General features: G+C 49.6%; 2 protein-coding genes and 1 long non-coding RNA gene across 3 annotated transcripts in view; 1 reads left to right on the top strand and 2 right to left on the bottom strand.

Moving 5' to 3' along the window:
* The window catches only part of LOC136768664 (uncharacterized), a 142,777-nt gene that overhangs the window by 110,625 nt on the left and 7,856 nt on the right, over positions 1–24,296 (bottom strand). The window lies entirely within an intron of this gene.
* On the bottom strand, positions 1,064–9,940 carry mmp14a (matrix metallopeptidase 14a (membrane-inserted)). The gene is made up of 10 exons (XM_066722910.1): positions 9,202–9,940; positions 4,531–4,679; positions 4,004–4,126; positions 3,526–3,833; positions 3,224–3,385; positions 2,932–3,113; positions 2,709–2,847; positions 2,443–2,593; positions 1,768–1,883; positions 1,064–1,665 (listed from the first exon to the last, which is right to left on the bottom strand). The coding sequence occupies exons 1-10, from the start codon at positions 9,298–9,300 to the stop codon at positions 1,310–1,312; spliced, it is 1,785 nt and encodes a 594-aa protein (XP_066579007.1). The 5' UTR covers positions 9,301–9,940; the 3' UTR covers positions 1,064–1,309.
* Positions 14,451–23,695, top strand: lrp10 (low density lipoprotein receptor-related protein 10). Its single transcript, XM_066722909.1, has 10 exons — positions 14,451–14,590; positions 17,230–17,349; positions 17,467–17,505; positions 17,645–17,774; positions 17,892–18,085; positions 18,416–18,888; positions 20,993–21,486; positions 21,740–21,934; positions 22,036–22,165; positions 22,298–23,695. Exons 2-10 carry the CDS (start codon positions 17,298–17,300, stop codon positions 22,904–22,906), a joined length of 2,316 nt encoding a protein of 771 aa, XP_066579006.1. The 5' UTR covers positions 14,451–14,590; positions 17,230–17,297; the 3' UTR covers positions 22,907–23,695.

Raw genomic sequence — 24,296 nt, 5'->3', positions numbered from 1 at the left:
GGATTGATCTGTTCAATCTATTCATCAATTGATTTATTCCAATCACAAATCAATGGGAAATAAGCACAGTAAACACCAGTAACAAGATAAAAAAGACAACATTTTATTTTGAATACTTTTCTTCTTAAAAAAAGGGAAGATTTTGGAAATATATATTTTAAAGACACGAGCAGATCCCCCCAACACCCCCCGTTCCCCCCCCAACACACAATAGTTTGCAAACAGTAAACAAAGAATTTCATTCCCTTATGATGACCCCTAAGTGACCTGTCCAGCAGGCTCTGATTGGACGACTCACACAGACACTCAAGACACGCGGAGTGACGCGGACCGCCGGCATTATCATTACAACAATAGTAACAACAACAGCAATAGTGACAATAATAATAACAAATATCATAATAATAACAATAACAATAATCCTCATCGTCGTGGGAGGCCGGCTGCTAGCGCGGCGGGGGCGCGGAACCGGCCACTGGGGCAGGAGGGCAACAGTAACGTACGGCAAGTACATCGAAAGACAACACAAAACACAGGCACATGGGGTGAAGTTAACTTTTAATACGGGTCTCTGGGGCGGGGGGGTTGAGTGTGTGTGTAATTTTGTGCAGTACAGGACTGGACTGGACTTTACTGCACTGTGCTGTATGCTACCACACGGCACTGTATGTATCCTGTGCTACTGTATGGTACTGCGCTGTGCTGTTCCACACGGCCTGGTCTGCAGTCTTGTGCAGTTTGGAGAGACAGACACAGAATCCCTTTCTCGCTCGCACCCGGAGCTCCAACCCAATGACAAACACGAGACGACACACAAACGAACGAACGGACGAACAACAAGAAACAAGAACCTGACACACAACCATAAACAACAGCAATTCAGCTGGAGTCGTCAAGCGGGGGAGGGAGATCGACGGGGAGAGAGAGAGAGAGAGAGAGAGAGAGAGAGGGAGAGAGGGAGGAGGAGGAAGGGGAGAGAGGGTACCAGAGGGTCGTTTACTTTTCCGAGTGCTTCTCTCTCTCCCTCCCTCTCGCTGGTGCCTGCCTGTGCCGCGTGCGTGCGTGTGTGTGTGAGTGAGTATCTGATAGTGTGTGGATAGACATAACATATATATATATAGACCTGATAGTCTCTCTCCTTTTTCTCTCTTTCCCGTTTTCATTTTCACCCCTCTCTCTCCTTCCTTTTCCCCCTGCCTCTCCCCCCTCTACATCTTTCTTCCCCTCTCTCCTTCTTTCCCTCTCTCTCTCTCCCTGTCTTCCCTTCTCTCCCTCCCTCCCTCCCTCCCTCTCTCTCTCTTTCTGTCTATTAGACCTTGTCCAGCAGTGACCTCTGGCAGTACAGCAGGCGGCGGGGGGTGCCATAGCGGCGGAAGAACAGCACGGCCCCCAGGGCCAGGATCACGCACAGGAACAGCAGCACTGGGATGACCACGGCCGCCACCCCCGGCCCGCCCCCGGCCTCGTCCACCTCGATGATGATGACATCGGTGTCTCCTCCGCCTCCTTCACCTCCTCCCCCTCCGCGCCGGGGGTCCTCGGGCTCGCCCTCCCCAGCGCAGCCCATCCAGTCCCTCAGCACAGACTTGGGGTAGCCGGGCTCCACCTTCAGCTGCTGGTTGTTGAACTTCCAGTAGCGATTCGCCTTGTAGAAATAGGTGAAGGCTGAGGGAGGGAGACAGAGAGTTGGTCAGTCAGTCAGTCGTTGGGTCAACGTGTCAGTCGGGGTGTTGGTCAGTCGGTCAGTTAGTCAATCGGCGTCCGTACCTCCATCCTTGCTCATGAAGGCGGCGCGTGGCGATTCTGGGACGCCCTCCCACACACTGATGGGCTTGGGGTATTCGCTGTCCACCTCACGCATCTCTTCGTTGAACCGGTAATACCTGGGGCACAGAGGGACAGTGAGACACTGACCAGGACACACTGAGACACAGAGACACTGAGATACTGACTGAGAGAGAGACACACTGATTGACTGACTGACTGATATACTCTCTGTCTCTCTCTCTCTTTGTTATTGTTGCTGTAGACTCATCTTTTGGAGTAAACAGGCCACAGTCTATAATTACACTGTAATAACCTCTTTATCTCTCCTTCTATCTTTCTCCCTCCCTCTCTCTCTCCCTCTCTAAAGAGCTTCACTATTGTCTCCCTTTCTCAGACAGAGGAGTCATGTCCCCCTATAATTACAGCCCACTGATGGACTCGTAATGAGGGAGAGAGAGACGGAGGGAGAGGGGAGAGCAGGGCGGAGTGCAATGCAGTATAGACATGAGACAGAGAAGAGATGGAAGGGACAAGAGACAGAAGGAGACACACACACACACTTGATCTCAGATATACAGACATACACACTCACCATCACATTAACACACACAAAAAACAGACACACCCACACTCTGACAGACAGTCAGACAAACAGACAGGCAGACAGACACTCACTTGTTCCCTCTGAAGAAGTATGTCTTCCCGTTGGGCATCCAGTAGAGGGCGGCGTCGAGCCGGTCTTTGGGAAGCCCCTTTCCCATCTCCCGCAGGCTCTTGGGGTATCCGGGCTGCAGGCTGGCCTCACTGAACACCCAGTGCCTGTCACCTGTCAATCACACAGGGAGGGACAGAGACAGCGTGAGTAATGGAGACAGAGAGTAGGTCAGGGAGAGATGGAGGGATGGAGGGACAGAGGAATGGAGGGACGCAGAAGCACTGACCCTTGAAGAAGACGAAGTTGCCATCGTGGCGCTCATAGGCTGCGTTGATGGAGGCGGGCAGGCCGCGCCAGAAGTGACCGATGGGGAGTGGGTAGCCATCCATCACCCGGCCATCCCGCACCCGCCAGAACCACTTGTCCTGAGAGAGGGAGGGAGGCAGGGAGTCAGTCAGTCAGTGTGTCACATGCTCAGTGTGTCACATGCTCAGTGTGTCAGTCTGTACCTTGAAGACAAACATCTCCCCCCTCAGTATGGCGATGGTGTCGTAGTGTCCCTCGCAGATGTCGGGGCCGTAGGGAGGACCGTGCGGCTTCCCAGGAGTCCCCGGGGTCTTGGGGGGGCGGGGCGTGACCTTGGGAGGACGAGGGGTCACTGGAACTCTGGGAGGAACATGGCCCTTTGATCCTGAGACAGAGAGCAGTATAGTGTGATCATAATATCAACCCTGAGATACACTGACTAACACACTGAATGACTGACTGACTGACACACTGACTGACTGACTTCCCCCTTACCGTAGAGCTGCTGTATGCCCCGACGATCGTCCTCGGGCAGGACAAAGTTCTCCTTGTCCATCCACTGGTAGAAGGGGGCCATGATGGCGGAGGGGTCGGACGAGTGCTCCAGCCCCAGGGCGTGGCCCAGCTCGTGCACCGCCACCAGGAACACGTCATTACCTGCAGAGACACGGGCAGACTGCTGCACTGCGGAGTGGCTGTATGCGCTGCTCTCAAGCACCCTGTTCCTGGCCACTGGGCCCGTCTGTCAATAAAGCTTCTTTAAATTTGAATTTGAATTTGAATAGCCACTCTCTCACCATACAGGTCGTCTCTGCGGACGGTCCAGGGCTCGGCCAGGTCGAAGTGTGTGTCGCCCCCTATGCCCGGGCCGGGGAAGTACGCGTGCGCCAGGAAGCCGCCCTCGCCGTCGAAGGGGCTGCTGTCTTCATGGAATCCTTCGGCGAAGAGCAGCATGATGTCGGCGTATTTCTCAGTCTTGTCACGGATGTAGTGGTAGGGCACCTCGCGGAAGCGCAGCGGAGTGACGCCCTGCCACACCGCGAACGCCTGGCGGATCGCCTCGTGCGTCTCGTACTCTCCCACTTTGGGAGTGTAGTTCACTATACTGGAGAGTGAGAGAGAGGGTAATATAGACACCTGACAAATTGACTGACTGATATACTGATATTGACTGATATTTCTTTCCAGTCTGTCTAGTCTACACGGAGTCTATCCATAGCATTCAGTCTTCATTGTGTGTCCAGTGTGTTTTCAGTGTGTCCAGGGTGTGCTCACCTGAATGTGATTTCAGTCTTGTCCCACTTCAGCCCTTGGATAGCAAAGCGTTTCCTCCTCAGGTTGCTCTTCAGCTCTGAGCCGAACTTGTCTGGGACGCCACAGCGAGGCCGCTTCATCGCCCTGGCAATCACACACACACGCACACGCACACGCGCATACACACACACAGCCCGTGAGCCAATCAGCAAACAAGTTTCCTGTGTATGTGTATTGTGTCATTTGAATAAGGATATTTGTTTATTGTTAAACAGCTGTTTCTGAGTTAACTGTTTAGCAAATTGTTATTGAGTAATTGTATAACAAGTTGTTAAACTAATTGGTTAATGGTTGATTGTGTGCATGGATAAGCGGGATCCTGTATTATCTCATTGCTAAATACATTCATGTTTGACAGGTTCTTGGGATAATAATTGCTAAATAACTTCCTGAGATGATTGTTTATCGGGTTTCTGATTTAATTGGTTAAACCAGTAATTGTGGTAATATATTAATAAGGTCCTGCGTTAAGTGGTTAATTAACTCACTTTATGGTGTTGTCATCCACCTCACCAGTCACTGTCAGGTTGTAGAAGCGCTGCATGGCGGCAATGGCCGAGGACACGGAGTGGGGGGAACGCACCATGTGAGTGCGCAGGTCACCGGGGGGCAGGTACCCATACTGCTGCAGCCAAGCCTGACACAGAGAGACAGACGGGTTAATACTGAGAGAGAGAGAGAGAGAGAGAGAGAGAGAGAGAGGCAGAGAGACCAACTGATACTGAGAGAGAGAGAGAGAGAGAGAGAGGAAGCAATGGGTATGTGTTCTCCAGCACAGCAGCTCTCTCCCACACACAGCGCTGGGAGGGGGGCAGTGCCTGCGGGGCACACAAAGGGTCACTGCCTGTGAACAGTGCTGAGAGCTCTCACTGTCTGAGGGAGAGAGGGATTAATACAGTCCAGAAGAGAAATATATAGAAATTTAAGGGGACCACTGTATATATACACCTGGAGTACACACACTGTACTGTATATATACACCTGGAGTACACACACTGTACTGTATATATACACCTGGAGTACACACACTGTACTGTATATATACACACCTGTACTACACACACTGTACTGTATATATACACCTGTACTACACACACTGTACTGTATATATACACCTGTACTACACACACTGTACTGTATATATACACCTGGAGTACACACACTGTACTGTATATATACACCTGGAGTACACACACTGTACTGTATATATACACCTGTACTACACACACTGTACTGTATATTTACACCTGGAGTACACACACTGTACTGTATATATACACCTGGACTACACACACTGTACTGTATATATACACCTGGACTACACACACTGTACTGTATATATACACCTGGAGTACACACACTGTACTGTATATATACACCTGGAGAACACACACTGTACTGTAGATATACACCTGGACTACACCCTGTACTGTATATATACACCTGGACTACACCCTGTACTGTATATATACACCTGGAGTACACACTGTACTGTAGATATACACCTGGACTACACCCTGTACTGTATATATACACCTGGAGTACACACTGTACTGTAGATATACACCTGGAGTACACACTGTACTGTATATATACACCTGGAGTACACACTGTACTGTAGATATACACCTGGAGTACACACTGTACTGTATATATACACCTGTACTACACACACTGTACTGTATATATACACCTGGAGTACACTGTATTGTATATGTACACCTGGAGCACACCCTGTACTGTATGTATACACCTGGACTACACACACTGTACTGTAGTGTAATAGCAGTGTACGGCTGAGGCAGAGACAGACTGAGTTTCTGCTCTGACCGCACATTCAGTCTGAGAAATTACAGGGCTTGTGTTTATAGTGCCGTCCAAACCTCAGACTCGCTCGCTGTCTCCACCGCACTGCCAACCCCCTCCCCCTCAGACTCCCCCTCCCTCTCGCTCTCTCTCTCTGTACATCTCTCTCCTCTTTTTTGACTTTAATCCCTGTAATATTAGCAACAGATATAAAAGTACAAAGGAGCAAATGAACAGCAATGCATATGAAATAAAGCAGCTAGTGACCCAACAATAACTACAAAAAGTAATGCAGAGAAACTACTGAAATTAACAAAATCTCCTTTTTAAAGTCACTTTCTTTCTCTCTGTAATCTCGTTCTAATTTCAGTCAGTCAGTCAGTCAGCGTTTCAATGATAATATTGTGATCACCCTATTAATATTACATTTCTAGATTATACTCCACCCACACCTTTCTTAATTACAGTGCAGTGTGTGTGTGTGTGCGTTAATTACAGTGTGTCTGTGCGTGTGCGTGTGTGAGGTAGCGTCTGTCTCTTCCATGTGCCTCCATACTGCGGACTTAACCCGTTTTCACCCAGACCCAGTCAGACAGTCAGTCAAACATCATGATCAAGAGACAGAGACAGAGAGAGAAAGAAAGAGACACGCAGAAAGATAGAGAAAGGAGGGGGGAGACCTTGAGTGATTGGAGTTGTGAGTGTCAGTTCCTGCTTCTGTTCTCTGCAGACTGTGTTGCATTCTTTTTTTTTTTATTCATTTCTATTAAAAAAACACCAGTCATTTCCAGGCCGTGTCTGGCCTGACTCACTACTGGGTATAAAGACACACTTCATACAGAGAGAGAGAGGGAGGGAGGGTGAGAGGGGTCAGTACAGAACCCACTGACTGGACACTATAGTGCATTAAGGCTGCACACTGAGAGAGGAAGTGAGAGAGAGAGAGAGAGAGAGAGAGAGAGAGAGAGAGAGAGAGAGAGGGGGTGATAGATGAATTAAGTGGTTAAACATGAAAATATTTCATTTATAGACACTGGGTGTGAAGACAGCTCTCTGATCCCTCTCTCTCATCCCTCTCTCTCGCTCTCTCTCATCCCCCCTCCTCTCTCTGTACTTTGCGTCGGTAGAAGTTTGTTAAATTAAATCCAGAGAATCAGAGGGAGACAGAAAATTGGGGGAGAGAGAGAAAGAGAGAGAGAGAGAGAGAGAGAGAGAGAGGGACAGGGAGGCAGAGAGCCTGACTCAGTTGTTCCTCTCACTCTGCCAGCGGAAAAAATACAAAATTGCAAAATCTCCCTCCAGCTCTCACAACTCAGTCTCCCCTCTGTGTCTCCCGCTCTCTTTCTCCCTCATTCTGTCTCTCGTCCCCCTCTCCCTCTCTCCATCCGCCTCAGATTGCCGTGTATATGCACACATAAAACCACCAATATCAACAAACACCCCTCATCCCTACTTCTCCCTCTGTCTCCCTTTCCCACTCTCTCTCCCTTCCTCACACTGACTGACTGACACACTGACTCAGATATACTAACACAGCCCAGCCCAGTCACTACATAAGGATAGGGTTTTCTCCTTATTCATGCTCTGTCTTTTGTAGAACCCTCTTGCACAGTTCGCAGTGATCGAGCGTTGCACTAGGAACACCATCCTGACTTGTTTCAGCAAGTTTTTCTTTTCTTTCTTCTTTCTTCCTGTTCTTTTCCTTCTTTACTTCAACGGGCTTTCCTGTAACCTACTTTTTCTCCCCCCTCGCTCCCTCCCTCCTTCCCTCGTGATGTAATGCGACCCCGTCCTTTGTTGTGAAGGCAGAGTCGATATTATGATCCCGAACACGTTTCACAATCCTGCCCACCCAGCCACCCTCCCTCACTCTCTCTCTCTCTCTCTCTCTCTCTCTCTCTCTCTCTCTCTCTCTGACCACAACAACAAAACCCTGGCATTCCTGCTCTCAAAATCCCTTGTTCTCTTCCCTGCAGTCGCCCCATCTCTCTCTACCTCCCGGTTCTCTCCCTGCTTCTCCACCTGCGGCGTCTCGGCCTGATCTCTCTCTCGGGACCGGCTCCAGCCCCCTGGGGTCCGGCGCCCCAGGGAGTGGTAGACCCCCAGCCCCCCTCCCCACTTCCCTTCCCCCAGACGCCACTGTCTGCATCCGCTACTCCATCACACACTGTCATGACACACTCAGACAGACACAGGGACACAGACAGAAAGACGCACGGGCACACGGACAGACACATGGACACACACACACAGACAGACAGACCCATGGACACAGACACACAAGGACGCACACAGACAGACAGGCAGACAGACAGACACATGGACACAACGGACAGACACATGGACACAATGGAGAGACACATGGACACACATAGAGACAGACAGATGCATGGACACACACAGAGACAGAAAGACACAAATAGATGCACACAGACAGACAGACAGGCAGGCAGACAGACACATGGACACACGCAGAGACAGACAGACGCATGGACACAGACACACATGGACACACACAGACAGACAGAAAGACAGACACATGGACACACACACACAACTCAAAAACCAGTTGATGCATGTCTCCTGTTTTAGACAGACATATTCACACTATGAATATAAAAGGCCCCACCTCGCAGCGCTTGGCACACAGCGCAAACACACCCTGCTGCTCTGTGTGTCGGTGCTGCTCGGTGTGTCGGTGTGTCGGTGCGGTGTGTCGGTGCTGCTCGGTGTGTCGGTGCTGCTCGGTGTGTCGGTGCTGCTCGGTGCTGCTCGGTGTGTCGGTGCTGCTCGGTGTGTCGGTGTGTCGGTGCTGCTCGGTGTGTCGGTGCTGCTCGGTGCTGCTCGGTGTGTCGGTGCTGCTCGGTGTGTCGGTGTGTCGGTGCTGCTCGGTGCTGCTCGGTGTGTCGGTGCTGCTCGGTGTGTCGGTGCTGCTCGGTGTGTCGGTGTGTCGGTGCTGCTCGGTGTGTCGGTGCTGCTCGGTGTGTCGGTGTGTCGGTGCTGCTCGGTGTGTCGGTGCTGCTCGGTGTGTCGGTGTGTCGGTGCTGCTCGGTGTGTCGGTGCTGCTCGGTGTGTCGGTGTGTCGGTGCTGCTCGGTGTGTCGGTGTGTCGGTGCTGCTCGGTGTGTCGGTGCTGCTCGGTGTGTCGGTGTGTCGGTGCTGCTCGGTGTGTCGGTGCTGCTCGGTGTGTCGGTGTGTCGGTGCTGCTCGGTGTGTCGGTGCTGCTCGGTCTTGTTCGCAGATGGAACACGGAGCCGCCTCGCGCCTCGGTGGACTTTCTCTCACGCGCTCTAGTCTTCCTCATATGTGTGTCCCCCCCCTCCTCCCTCCTCTCCCTCAGTGAAGGGCACTGACCTCCGGCTTGACCGCATCGCTGCCCGCCGCCCCGTCCACCGCCGCCAGCGCCGCCGCGAGCCACAGCAGCCGGGTCACCTCCGCGTGGCGCCGCGCCATCCCGCCTCCCGCACAGCCGAGCCCGCAGCCCCGGCCTCTTCCGTCTGCGGGTCGCCTGCTTCTTCACAGCAGCTGATCTCTCCTCTACCCCTCTCTCTCTCTCTCTCTCTTTTATTCTGCTCAAAACAAACAATCAAAAATCAAAACAACCGCAACTAGGCTCCTTGTGAGAAGTATTGCTATTATAAATGCATGTATGCACAGAAATGCCCGTTTCTGTGTATAGGTTTAGGACAGTTTTAGGGAGTGTTCGTGTCTGCGGGAAGTTTTGCAAAAGTCCTTGACAGCGAGGAGCCCCAACTCAATCACCGCAACTTCCAAAAAAAAGCCACCAAAAATAATAAGATAGAAGCAAACTTTCAGTCTTTCGTTACTTTTTCTCTTTGTGTCTGGTTTTTAATCCGTGTGCAGAGGTGCTGTCCGCATAGACCCGTCTTTCATTTCTTCTTCTTCTGCTGCTCTCCTTCTTTTCTTCCTTTGTTCCTTCTTTCTTTTCCTGGATCGCTTCTGTCTTGTTATTTTGGTTCTTCTGTCCTCCTCTCTCTCTCTCTCTCTCTCTCTCTCTCTCTCTCTCTCTGTCGGAGTTGCAGACGTGGTAGTCTCTCCCTCGCGGCTTCAAGTTGCAACGGAATCGAAAAACCAGGAAAAAAAATCTTCCGTTTTCACCCTCCCCCAATCCCAGATGTGCCTTTCCCTCTCTCTCTCTCTCTCTCTCTCTCTCTCTCTCTCTCTCTCTCTCTCTGTGTAGTGCAAAATCTATCTACACCATTAACTCGTTGCTATGCCTTAGTACAGTATTAATGAACTGTAGTGTCCCTTCAGACAGTCAGTGTTTCTGTACAGTCTTGGCACCTTGCCTCTCTCCCATTGTACTGTATCTGCAGAGACATGTCTAACCTGTACCGTACCTGCAGAGAGACAGGTCTACACTGTACTGTATCGACAGAGAGACAGGTCTACATTGTACTGTACCTGCAGAGAGACAGGTCTACACTGTACTGTATCAACAGAGAGACAGGTCTACATTGTACTGTACCTGCAGAGAGACAGGTCTACACTGTACTGTATCGACAGAGAGACAGGTCTACACTGTACTGTATTGACAGAGAGACAGGTCTACACTGTACTGTAGCGACAGAGAGACAGGTCTACATTGTACCGTACCTGCAGAGAGACAGGTCTACACTGTACTGTATCGACAGAGAGACAGGTCTACATTGTACTGTACCTGCAGAGAGACAGGTCTACACTGTACTGTATCGACAGAGAGACAGGTCTACACTGTACTGTATTGGCAGAGAGACAGGTCTACACTGTACTGTAGCGACAGAGAGACAGGTCTACACTGTACTGTATTGACAGAGAGACAGGTCTACACTGTACTGTATTGGCAGAGAGACAGGTCTACACTGTACTGTATTGACAGAGAGACAGGTCTACACTGTACTGTATTGGCAGAGAGACAGGTCTACACTGTACTGTATCGACAGAGAGACAGGTCTACATTGTACTGTACCTGCAGAGAGACAGGTCTACACTGTACTGTATCGACAGAGAGACAGGTCTACACTGTACTGTATTGGCAGAGAGACAGGTCTACACTGTACTGTAGCGACAGAGAGACAGGTCTACACTGTACTGTATTGACAGAGAGACAGGTCTACACTGTACTGTATTGGCAGAGAGACAGGTCTACACTGTACTGTATTGACAGAGAGACAGGTCTACACTGTACTGTATTGGCAGAGAGACAGGTCTACACTGTACTGTAGCGACAGAGAGACAGGTCTACACTGTACTGTATTGACAGAGAGACAGGTCTACACTGTACTGTAGCGACAGAGAGACAGGTCTACATTGTACTGTACCTGCAGAGAGACAGGTCTACACTGTACTGTATCGACAGAGAGACAGGTCTACACTGTACTGTAGCGACAGAGAGACAGGTCTACACTGTACTGTATTGGCAGAGAGACAGGTCTACACTGTACTGTAGCGACAGAGAGACAGGTCTACACTGTAATGTATCTGCTTACAGTTGAAATACAATCAAAGTTGCAGTTGTGACGTACTGTGGTAAAACCTCAGTGAAGCAGTCTGGTAAAAACTGAAGAGTGTTGTGTAGTGAACTGGTAGGCTACTACAGTTTTCCCAATTGCTTACATACATTTCTTGAAACAATCTCATGTTCTCAACACTACTAACACAAAGCTCAACACTACTAACACAAAGCTCAAACCAGTTTGTTGCTTTACCAAAACTTCATAAATCGTGTGCGAAATGAAACATACATTTTTATGGGTGACCTTTTTACATCCTCACACACATAATGAATATACAAACACGACTGTAACTTATCAAGAAAATATTTTGTTCAAAACATTTATTTTCAGACACAGGAAATGAAGTCATACACAGAGAGTATCTATACAGCTGTACCGTAAACAGCATCTGTAAGCAAAAAGGAGATGTGTCAAGGTTTAAAGACCCCAAATGACCCCCCCCACCACACACACACACACAAATAAAAAATAAACACTAAACAAACTACTATGATCAAACAAACACATTCAGGCCGCATCTTGCGTCTCATTTCTGTCTGGCTGCCTGTGTTCATCTACATCACTTGTGGTGTTTTCCCTGGCCCGGCACCGGGGGAAAAAGCGTCTGGCATGGCAGATCCACCCCCGGCGTGCGTCAGCCCCTGCACCCCCCCAGGCCTCCTCCAGGGCCGCAGGAGGGCCACTCGCTGGTGGGGACTGCGGTCGTAAACCTGGCAATCCAGAGCTGAACAAAACTCTTCTATTAGACTGAGACGAGGACAATATTTTGTCCATGTTTTAAACATTTTACCATGTTTTACCATGCTACACTTTACCATATATTACCACCTTACACCACACCACGTTATACTATATTTAACCATATTCATTACCATGAAAAACTATGCTTTACCACATGTTCACCATGTTACACCACACTATACTTTACTGTGTTTTTACCACAGTAAATCACACTACAATTTACTCTTATAGGGAACCAAAGCCTCATATTTGCATGCAGACAATGTATTTTAAGATCATTTAAATTGTAGTTATATTATTATTATACACAGCTTATACACCGATCAACCATAACATTATGACCACCTGCCTAAAATTGTGTACAGTGAGGGAGAAAAGTATTTGATCCCCTGCTGATTTTGTACGTTTGCCCACTGACAAAGAAATGATCAGTCTATAATTTTAATGGTAGGTGTATTTTAACAGTGAGAGACAGAATAACAACAACAAAAATCCAGAAAAACGCATTTCAAAAAACTTATAAATTGATTTGCATGTTAATGAGGGAAATAAGTATTTGATCCCCTATCAATCAGCAAGATTTCTGGCTCCCAGGTGTCTTTTATACAGGTAACGAGCTGAGATTAGGAGCACTCTCTTAAAGGGAGTGCTCCTAATCTCAGCTCGTTATCTGTATAAAAGACACCTGTCCACAGAAGCAATCAATCAATCAGATTCCAAACTCTCCACCACGGCCAAGACCAAAGAGCTGTCCAAGGATGTCAGGGACAAGAGTGTAGACCTACACAAGGCTGGAATGGGCTACAAGACCATCGCCAAGCAGCTTGGTGAGAAGGTGACAACAGTTGGTGCGATTATTCGCAAATGGAAGAAACACAAAATAACTGTCAGTCTCCCTCACTCTGGGGCTCCATGCAAGATCTCACCTCGTGGAGTTTCAATGATCATGAGAACGGTGAGGAATCAGCCCAGAACTACACGGGAGGATCTTGTTAATGATCTCAAGGCAGCTGGCACCATAGTCGCCAAGAAAACAATTGGTAACACACTACGCCGTGAAGGACTGAAATCCTGCAGCGCCAGCAAGGTCCCCCTGCTCAAGAAAGCACATGTTCAGGCCCGTCTGAAGTTTGCCAATGAACATCTGAATGATTCAGAGGAGAACTGGGTGAAAGTGTTGTGGTCAGATGAGACCAAAATCGAGCTCTTTGGCATCAACTCAACTTGCTGTGTTTGGAGGAGGAGGAGGAATGACCCCAAGAACACCATCCCCACCGTCAAACATGGAGGTGGAAACATTATGCTTTGGGGGTGTTTTTCTGCTAAGGGGACAGGACAACTGCACCGCATCAAAGAGACGATGGACGGGGCCATGTACCGTCAAATCTTGGGTGAGAACCTCCTTCCCTCAGCAAGGGCATTGAAAATGGGTCGTGGATGGGTATTCCAGCATGACAATGACCCAAAACACACAGCCAAGGCAACAAAGGAGTGGCTCAAGAAGAAGCACATTAAGGTCCTGGAGTGGCCTAGCCAGTCTCCAGACCTTAATCCCACAGAAAATCTGTGGAGGGAGCTGAAGGTTCGAGTTGCCAAACGTCAGCCTCGAAACCTTAATGACTTGGAGAGGATCTGCAAAGAGGAGTGGGACAAAATCCCTCCTGAGATGTGTGCAAACCTGGTGGCCAACTCCAAGAAACGTCTGCCCTCTGTGATTGCCAACAAGGGTTTTGCCACCAAGTACTAAGTCGAAGGGGTCAAATACTTATTTCCCTCATTAACATGCAAATCAATTTATAACTTTTTTGAAATGCGTTTTTCTGGATTTTTTTGTTGTTATTCTGTCTCTCACTGTTAAAATACACCTACCATTAAAATTATAGACTGATAATTTCTTTGTCAGTGGGCAAACGTACAAAATCAGCAGGGGATCAAATACTTTTTTCCCTCACTGTAGAGTTTCAGTGTTTCAGTCTGTGCTAACATCGGAGTGAAACCTGCGTTTCATAGATCAAGTCTTCCATCTAGAGTTGAAGTGGGGCATTACACCCAACCCATAAATAACCATTCACTGCCACTGACTGCTGCTACTGGAATGACTACTGTGATCTCTTCTGCTACTTTCACTGCTCCTACTAAGTAATGTTACTCCCGCTTAGTGCTGGTATGTCTACTACTAATAGCAGTAGAAACTGTATTTTTTTCTTGCTTCAAGATAGAGTAAATAGATACAAGACTGCACAGATGCCCGCAGTAGCCTCCCTGTGTGTCTGTCCCTGTGCAGAGTTTACAGTGCCGTGCGTGGGACTGTGGGGTCCAATGTGTCAGTGCGTCTGTCCGGGAGGCCACGCCCCTTGCTCATCCGTCACGCCCCGGCCGAACCGCAACACGGAAGTCAGGCTGAAGTTCAGAAAGAAGAGCCGCGGTAGAGACGACACGACTCGACCAGAACCAGAACCAGCACCGCGACAATGGCCGACAGACAGGTGTGTTCAAGCCCGTGTGTGTGTGAGAGAGAGAGAGAGAGAGGGAGAGGGAGAGGGAGAGGGAGAAAGTACTTCGTTAAGCCGCAGAGAAAACGAAAGCTAAAAGAGACGGTGACGACACCAAACAACAGTCAGGCTGAACTCTGGAGAAACCAAACAAAACCGACGTTATTAGAGAGCAGTTGCTGTGTTTGCTGGTTGTTTTTAGTCGTATTTAAATGTTTTTGCCACGTTTATCGGAAGTTTCGAAGTTTGTCGGAAGAAAAGTTTTTGTTTATGTGACGTCATCCGTAGGCTGTGAGAGCGGAAGTTGCGAGTGCAGTAAACACGGGCTGGTGCCCTGCGACTGCCTGCAAAAACCACAGCCATTTATATTACATTTATACAATGCAGACGTGTCTTTCTCTTTGCAAAAGCATTGAGGTGAAGTCTCTTGTATGTGTCACTCTTTGAAATATGCTCTGCTAATAATCATTATTATTAATTTCTTAGCAGACGACCATATCCTGGGCGACTTACAAAACATAATTGTCTAAAGCGATTTGCATTCAGCAGGAACTTAAAAGTTGTAAAGTGTAATTGCAGATTAATTTAAAAGAAAACACTATAGTACTATATTACACTCTACAGTACTACACACTACAGTACTAGACTTAAGTACTATAGTACTGCACAACAGTGCTGTACACTACAGTATTACAGTACACTATTGTACTACACTTCAGTACTATACACTACAGTAGTACAGTACTACACTACAATACTACAGTAGTACACTACAATATTACATATGTGCTCAAATGTGTTGGTACCCCTCCACAAAAAAACTAAGAATGCACAATTTCCTCTGAAATAATTTGAAACTGACAAAAGTAATCTACCATTGTTTATTCAATTTTTAATAGAAACTTTAATAGAAACTCAGACTTTGCTTTTTCAACATAATATTGTAAATAATAAAACAAATGAAAATGGCATGGACAAAAATGATGGCACCCTCAACCTCATATTTTGTTGCACAACCTTTAGAGGCAATCACTGCAATCAAATGTTTTCTGTAGCTCTCAGTGAGACTTCTGCGCCTGTTAACAGGTAGTTTGGCCCACTCTTCCTGAGCAAACTGCTCCAGCTGTCTCAGGTTTGATGGGTGCCTTCTCCAGACTGCAAGTTTCAGCTCTTTGCATAGATGTTCAATAGGATTCAGATCAGGACTCGTAGAAGGCCACTTCAGAACAGTCCAATGTTTTGTTCTTATCCATTCTTGGGTGTTGTTAGCTGTGTGTTTTGGGTCATTATCCTGTTGGAGGACCCATGACCTGCGACTGAGACAGAGCTTTCTGACACTGGGCAGTACATTTCACTCCAGAATGCCTTGATAGTCTTGAGATCTCATTGTGACCTGCACAGATTCAAGACACCCTGTGCCAGGTGCAGCAAAGCAGCCCCAAAACATAACCGTGCCTCCTCCATGTTTCACTGTAGGTATGCTGTTCTTTTCTTTGAAAGCTTCATTTTTTCCATCGGCGAACATAGAGCTGATGAGACTTGCCAAAAAGCTCCAGTTTTGACTCATCTGTCCAAAGGACATTCTCCCAGAAGGATTGTGGCTCGTCAATATGCATTTTAGCAAATTCCAGTCTGGCTTATTTATGATTTTCTTCTTCCCTGGAGGCCACTTTCGCTCAAAAAGCGACAGATGGTGTGATCAGAAACTGACGTACCTTCACCTTGGAACTCGGCTTGTATCTCTTTGGCAGTTATCCTTGGTTCTATTTCTGCCATTCGCACTATCGTTGATTTTCCTCTTGCGGCCGTGGCCAGGGAGGACGGCTACAGTTCCATGGACCTTGAACTTCTTAATAATATTTGCAACTGTTGTCACAGGAACATCAAGCTGCTTGGAGATGGTCTTGTAGCCTTTACCTTTACCATGCTGGTCTATTATTTTCTTTCTGATCTCCTCATACAACTGTCTGCTGTGTTTTCTCTGGTCCATTTTCAGTGTGGTGCACACATTGATACCAAACGGCACAGTGACTACTTTCCTCCATTTAAATAGGCTGAATGACTGATTACAAGATTGGAGACGTGTGATACTAATTAAAGAAACAAATTAGTTTGGAATATCACTATAATCCAATTATTTATTATCTTTTCTAAGGGGTACCAACAAATGTGTCAAGGCCATTTTAGAATATCTTTGTAGAGTGAGCAATAATTAATCTCTTTTCACAGCTTCTTTGCTTTATTCTATGACATACCAAAGGCATGCAAGTAAACATGATGCAATAGCTTTTAATTTCATCACTTTTCAGGAGGAATGAAGCATTATTTCAATGAGCTGTAAGGGTACCAACAAATTTGAGCACATCTGTATACAGTACAGTAGTACACCACTGCTGTTATACACTACAATACTACAGTAGTACACCACTGCAGTACTACACTACAGTACTATACTATACTATAGTACTAGTAGTAAAATTGTACTGCTAATGAAAATGTGTCCTGATATCTTCCATGTCAAAAGTTTGTTACAAAATACACAACACAACGCAACATGAAGAGCTTCATGTCCCAAATGAAGAAATACTTCAGCAACAGAAATATCACAGAGACTGTTGTGCGTTGCGTTGCAGGGTCCCAGCCTCCAGTGACTCCCACATTGGCTCAGCGTTCCGTCGGCTCTGATTGGTCGGCCGGCCCGATGGCGCTGTCCCCCCGCACTGCGCTGCTGTTGAGCGCCCTCTGCTGGACAGGTCTGTGTCACTGCAGCGCCCAATGCATTCCGCTGCTGTCGTGTCTTACAGTTATTAGGGTTTAACTGTGCTTGTTATAATTGCTGATCACTCTTTAATGCAGTTTATTTATTTCAGGGTTCGGCTGGAGCAGCACACAACTCACAGCTAATTATGGTAAGAGAACGCTGTCTGGACATCCGTCTGTCTGTCTTTGTGCCTGTGGTTATCGCTGTGTCTGTGTTACTGTCTCTGTGTCTTTGAGTGACACAGCTGTCTCAGTCTGTTTTATTTCTCCCTCTCTCTTTACCCGTAGCTCTATGTAGTAGTTCTCCCAGAATCCTCTCTGACAGGAAGGGGGACATCAAGAGTTTCGGGGACTCCACCCAGCCAGTGAACTGCACGTGGCTGATCTCCGCACCATTGGGAGAGTCCGTCACCATCAGGTATTGTATTGATATTACATTTCCAGATTATAATCTGTGTTCAGAAGAGAAATAGGTCTCAGAGAACAAAGACATCACTGTGTCTGTATTGACCCTCCACACCTCTCTCTTCTGCAGTTTCTCCAGGTTCAAGGTGCAGTGTGGAGGGGGCTGGGTGAAGGTCTGGTCGTCAGGAGGGGGGACTCACATGTCTCTGTGTGGGGGGGGGCTGCCAAAGCCACTGCACCTGCCGGGGGGAAACATTACAGTGATGCACCACATCGTCCCACAGCAAAGACCCAACACTGGGTTCCAGCTCTCCTATATCAGAGGTAGTCTGCGTGTGTGTGTGTGTGTGTGTGTGTCTCTCTGTGTCTATCTCTCTCAATCTGTGTCTGTGTGTGTCTCTGTCTGTGTCTGTCTCTCGCTGTATCTGTCTCTGTCTCTGTCTCTCTGTCTGTGTCTGTCTCTGTATCTGTCTGTCTGTGACTGTGTCTGTTTCTCTCGTCTCTCTCTGTATCTGTCTCTGTCTCTGTGTCTCTCTGTCTGTCTGTCTCTGTGCCTGTCTCTCTGTTTGTCTCTCTCTCTCTCTCTCTGTGTCTATGTCTGTCTCTCTGTGATAATATTGTTATTATCATTAACATTAATCTGCCTCCCCCCAGGCTCTGCTCCGTGTCTGTGGAATGAGTTCCCGTGCATAGGGGGCGGCTGCCTGACCTCTGGGTGGCGCTGCAACGGACAGAGGGAGTGTCTGGCGGAGGGCGACGGCTCCGACGAGGAGGGCTGCGGAGGGGTGGAGACGGAAGAGGGAGGGTGGTGGCGACTGTGGGACGGCCCGAGGGAGCAGGACAATGTGACGGAGGGAGAGATGCGGAGAGAGGCGCTCTACAGAGAGGAGAGGGAGAGGCATTGGGTCAGGCAGAGCAAGGGAGGCGAGTGCGGGGGGTTCCTGCAGGACTTCTACGGCTGGTTCGCCCCCCCGACCGGCCCCCTCTCCAGCGGCAGCTGCCAGTGGACGGTTGCCCCCGGCGACCATCGGCCCATACGGCTGGACCTCACGCAGCTGGACCTGAGCCCCGGAGATTACATCACCGTCACCGACCAACCAGGAGGGCTGGGCGAGACGCTGGCCGAGGTGAGCAGCCGAGACGGCGTCGCACACGTTGTCACACACGCACACGCACACTCACACTAAAGCCCTGCACGGGCCTCAAATCTAGGCCCTAGCCCGGCCCTGGCCCGACGGCTTAACACAATTCTCGGCCCGAGTCTGACTGGAGCCCGTGTTTTTTTTGTTTTTGTTTTTTTTCCCCCATTACACAGCCTATACTACTGTTGCAGCCATTAAAATAGTTCAGTTTTGTTTTTAATGGCAAAGTATTTATATGTATTTTTTGTTTCTTTATTAAGTTAATTTAGAAAAATGTTTGCAGCATTTTTTGTTTCTTAAATTTAAGTTTTTGTTTTTTAAAGTGACGACCAAGCGGCCAGCTTAGCCTCTCAAATCAAGACTTGACTTGCCTACAATAAAATCCATAGATATAAAACACTTCAAGCACATCACACAATTTTAGTTTAAATGTTCATTATCACCACCACAGTGAAAAGGATTTTTGACGAGCCGACCACGCTGCTCTGCTGCTTGCAACGGCGTGCGGAAAAACGAACGAACTAATCAGTACGATCTAAACGCATCAAATAAAACACGCAGGTTATCTGACCTCAAAAATCAAGGCGTCACCACAGAACATGGCCATTCTTATGTCCAATAGTTTCCAACAGTTAGACTAATGAAAATAAAGTCCAATCAAACGAAAAACAAGACCGCCTCCTAGTCTTAACATGACTACAGCAGGAAGAACAGTCTCTTACAGAGCATCGTGGAGAAAAAACACAGCGTCCACAGTGGAGGTTTCAGTCCAGTCCTGCTTCTTCTGTCCTCTTCCAGCTGCGCTGAAGACGCTGCTGCTGCTGCCGCTGGCGGGGACACTAAGCCCGTGTGTCACCAAAGCGTTTTTTCCCCCGAGGTCGGCGTGTTTTTTCAATTGTTTGCAATGGGAGCCGCGTTTTAAAAACGCCGGCAGGGAGACGCGGCGCTGAGCTGAGCGTTTTTGTCTGGTCGCCGAGAGTTGATAAATGTTCAACTTTGGGTAAAACGCTGTGCTTGTCACTGTCATTTTTTCCCAGCTGTCCAATCACAGCGGAGGAGGAGCGGGACAAACGCCACACAGGCCATTCCGTCCTCTCTCTCTACGTGCTTCAGCTTTCCCTCTACCTTGTGCCGACATTGTACAGTCAGTATTTGTTAGCAACACAAACTATCTGCGACATTAGGCACTTCAACACATGACTTCCGCGGATATTACGTATCACAGCACTGAAACAGCGCTGCGCCTCCAAAGCGCTGTGAAGCTTCGCAGCCGGCGCTTTCAGCTGCGGAAAACGTTTTGGTGGACAGACGGGCTAACACTGTGCGAGCTGGTCTACACAGGCACAGTAGCAGCTCTCCGTGGGAAACCTGTGTGCGTGAGCAGACTGTGTCATGCGTGTCAGTGTGATAGGTTATAAAACGTCTTTCTATGTTTTACCATCATCAACTTCTCATAGTTTCTTTTAATTAATGTCTAAAATATAAAAAGGAGGAGGAGCCTAAAACAGGCCCGATGTCCGGCCCGCGTGTGAACTATGACGTGAAAATTGGCCCGAAGCCCGGCCCGAGGGGCGTCAATAAGTTGGGGCCCATCGGGCTCGGGCTGAAATGCAGGGCTCTAACTCACACGTCACAAATAGTTACACTCTTGTCAGACACATACGCTCACACACGTTGTCACACAATTACAGTCACACGTTGTCATACGCACATACTTTTGTCACACAAATACAGTCACAAGTGGTCACACAAATAGTCAGACACGTTGTCACGCACACTCACACTCTTGTCACACATACAGACAGACACTCACTCTTGTCACACATGGTTACACTCACACACCTGTTACACACGTTGTCACACAAATACAGTCAAACTATTGTCACACATAGTCACACACTCTTGTCACACAAATAGTCACTGGTCACACACGCACACTCACTCACTCTTGTCACACAAATAGTCATACACATTGTTGCACACATATACACACACACACAGACTATAGTGATTGTGATCAATATTAGTAAATGTATAATTTCCTAGGGTAGCGTCAATAATAACACTCTCTCTGTCCCTCTCCCGACAGATCACTTCCTCAAATGGTCAGCGCTCTCTGTCTGTGGAGTCCCGCACTGGCCTGATCTCGTTGACCTACCGCAGGGCGGCCGGCTCCGATGGCTGGGGCTTCAACGCCACCTACCGCATTGCGGGCTTCTGCCTACCCTGGGAGGGGGTCTGTGGGGGGGCGGGACCAGGAGCAGGGCCCAGCTGCTACACCGAGGAGCAGCGCTGTGATGGACACTGGGACTGCCAGATCACGGGCCGGGACGAGGAGGGCTGCTGGGGCTGCCCACCGGGTCAGTTTGCCTGCGGGGGAGGGCCGGGGGTGGAGACGGCGGCGCTGGGGCCCAGGGCAGGCAGAGGGCAGGGGTTCCTGGCGGCCGTGAGGGCCACCCAGGGGCGCAGAATGTGCTACCCCCCCCAGGAGCGCTGTAACTACCAGCTGCTGTGTGCGGATGGGGCAGACGAGCGGGCCTGCGCCGTGTGCCAACCTGGCACCTTCCACTGCGACACGGACAGGTGAGGGGGCGGCGGCTAGTGTGTGTGTGTGTGTGTTTTACCTGTGCTCTGGTGTGTGTGTGTGTGTGTGTGTGTGTGTTTGACCTGAGCTCAGGTGTGTGTATTTGTGTGTGTGTGTGTGTCATGCCTGTGCTCTGGTGTGTGTGTGTGTGTGTGTGTGTGTGTGTGTGTGTGTGTTTTACCTGTCCTCAGGTGTGTTGTGTGTGTGTCATGCCTGTGCTCTGGTGTGAGTCTGTATTTTACTTGTGCTCAGGTGTGTGTTCGAGACCTGGGTGTGTGACGGACAGGTGGACTGTAAGGACGGGACGGATGAGATGAACTGCTCCTTCAGATTGCCCCGCAAAGTCATTACTGCGGCGACCGTGGGCAGCCTGGTCTGCGGCCTCCTGCTGGTCATCGCCATGGGCTGCACCTGCAAACTGTACTCCCTGCGCACCCGGGAATACAGGTACCCCGCCTAGACAACACCCTGACGCCGTACTGTCTCGATACAGGGACCGCCCTCATACTGACCCGTCCCCCTCTATGCGTTTGCTCCTCCCCCTGCAGCCTGTTTGCCTCGATCACGCGAGAAGAGGCGGAGTTTATCCAGCAGCAGGCCCCGCCCTCCTATGGTCAGCTGATTGCACAGGGAGTCATCCCACCCGTGGAGGACTTCCCTACTGAGAGCCCCACCCAGGTGAGTGACCCCTGACCTCTGACCTCTGACCCACCCATCCCTCCGCCATCTCCTTCCTTAGTACAGTCCTAATGTGTGTAATAACCTCTCTCTCTCTCTCTCTCTCTCTCTCTCTCTCTCTCTCTCTCTCAGTCCTCCTCTCTTTCACTCCGGGGGCTCCTTCAGCTGCTGCGGCAGGAACCTGGCTCCACCCACCCGGCTGGCCGGCAGCGGCGACACCGGCGCCCGCGAATCGTCAGGAGGACCCTCCGTCGCCTTAGGCGGTGGGGCCTCCTACCCAGATCCGCCCCCCGGGCCGCCCCCAGCTCCTCCCAGCAGCCGGCAGAAACCCCCACCATTGGCTTGGAGGCGGGCGAGTCAGAAGGCAACGTGGGCGGCTCCCCCCTGGGGCCCGGGGAGGGTGGCAGTCTATCCTCGGCTGACGTCCTCCCCCAGAAGCCGGGCCTCCTGTCCCAGACCACGCCCCGGCCCCCCGTCCTGCCCCCCGCCGCGGCCCCAGCGCCTGCCCCTGCCCCCCTGCGCCCCGACCCCGGCCTGGCCTCTTTCCTCCGCGCCCTGGGGCTCTCCATGCCCCGGATGCGCCCCTCCGCCCCCCCGGCCCCTCACACACTGCCCCTGTCCTCCTCCGCCAACGCCACCCCCTCCGAGGACGAAGTCCTGCTCATCCCGCTGTCCGAGGACCCCCCCACTCCGCCACCCTCCCCGCACCCCACCGAGGAGGACGTGCCCATGCTGACCTGAGTGCCGTCTGTCTGTCTGTCTGTCTGTGTGTGTGTGAGTGTGTCAGTGCTGGGGGGATTATCACTGCGCTGTGCGTGCGTGTGTGTGTCTGTGTGTGTGTGTGTTTATCTGTGCGTATCAACTCTCCTCCCCTCCTCCAGTGTGTTTACAGAGGGACAGGTCTCTGACGTGTGTACAATCCGAAGAGTCTGTTGTATTACTCCTTGTGTGTAAATCTGTTTCCTGATCGCTGTGCTCTGTGCTGCAGAATGGTGATTTTTAATGATCGTTAAGTATTCTTGTGGCTGTTGTTATAGTTTTCATTTAATCTAACTGAATGTATTTAAATGAGTCGGTGGCCTGCGGGTGGGGTGGAGGGGTACAGGAGCTCCCAGAGTGCAATGCTGCCCAGGCTGACTTCCAGTCCAATTATTATTATTAGTAGTGGAGACCATTATGCTGCATGTTTGACAGGGGTGTCCTCTGACAACCTGAGCGCAACCTGTAATGTCATCTGTGGGTAAAAGAGAGAGAGAGAGAGAGAATGTTTATGTGGAAGAAAGACAGAGGGAGAATGTGTGTGTGTGTGAGAGAGAGAGCACCCTGACTGTGTCACAGAGCGTGTCTCCTCTGGAACTGCAGTCAGAAAGGGAGTCAGGCTGGGCACTGGGGGGCGCTGGGGGTGCCTTTTCCCTAGGCTGGGGGCGGGGTGGTGGGTCGGTGGTGGGGCTGTAGGCACTGTGCCGTGAGAGACGAGCAGAGACAGCAGCTGCATTGAATTTTATTACAATTAAACAAATTGCACTTTGACTCCTGTGTGTGTCTCTGTGTGCATGTGTTGTGTGGGTGTGTGTGTCGTTAATGGGTAACCTATAGTTTGTGGTGGAGCTGGTTTCACTACACAGAGAGGGGAAGCGAGAGGGGGCACAGAGGTTTAGAATGTTAATTTGCATTTCTGAGAGGAAGTGAGTGATGAAGAAGGCGAGAGGTGAGAGTTTTCACAGCTACAGGAAAAGGGAGTGAGGGAGGAATGGGGGAGAGAGGTAGCAAGATGAGGTGAGAGTTTTCACACAGCAGGAAGGAGAGAGGGGGTGGGGGGATAGTTTGGGAGTGCAGGGCTTGATTGTGGGAGTTACAAACACTGACTGAACACTACAGCACATTAACACTGCACTGAGAGAGAGAGGGTTAATACAGACACACTGACTGAACACTACAGCACATTAACACTGCACTGAGAGAGAGAGGGTTAATACAGACACACTGACTGAACACTACACTACATTAACACTGCACTGAGAGAGAGAGGGTTAATACAGACACACTGACTGACTGAACACTACAGCACATTAACACTGCACTGAGAGAGAGAGGGTTAATACAGACACACTGACTGGACACTACAGCACAT

The sequence above is a fragment of the Amia ocellicauda genome, chromosome 14 (assembly GCF_036373705.1).
Source record: "Amia ocellicauda isolate fAmiCal2 chromosome 14, fAmiCal2.hap1, whole genome shotgun sequence".
In the NCBI taxonomy this organism is placed as follows: domain Eukaryota; kingdom Metazoa; phylum Chordata; class Actinopteri; order Amiiformes; family Amiidae; genus Amia; species Amia ocellicauda.
Note: the sequence above shows the minus strand (reverse complement) of the source record. Positions and strands in the feature narration are given on the sequence as shown.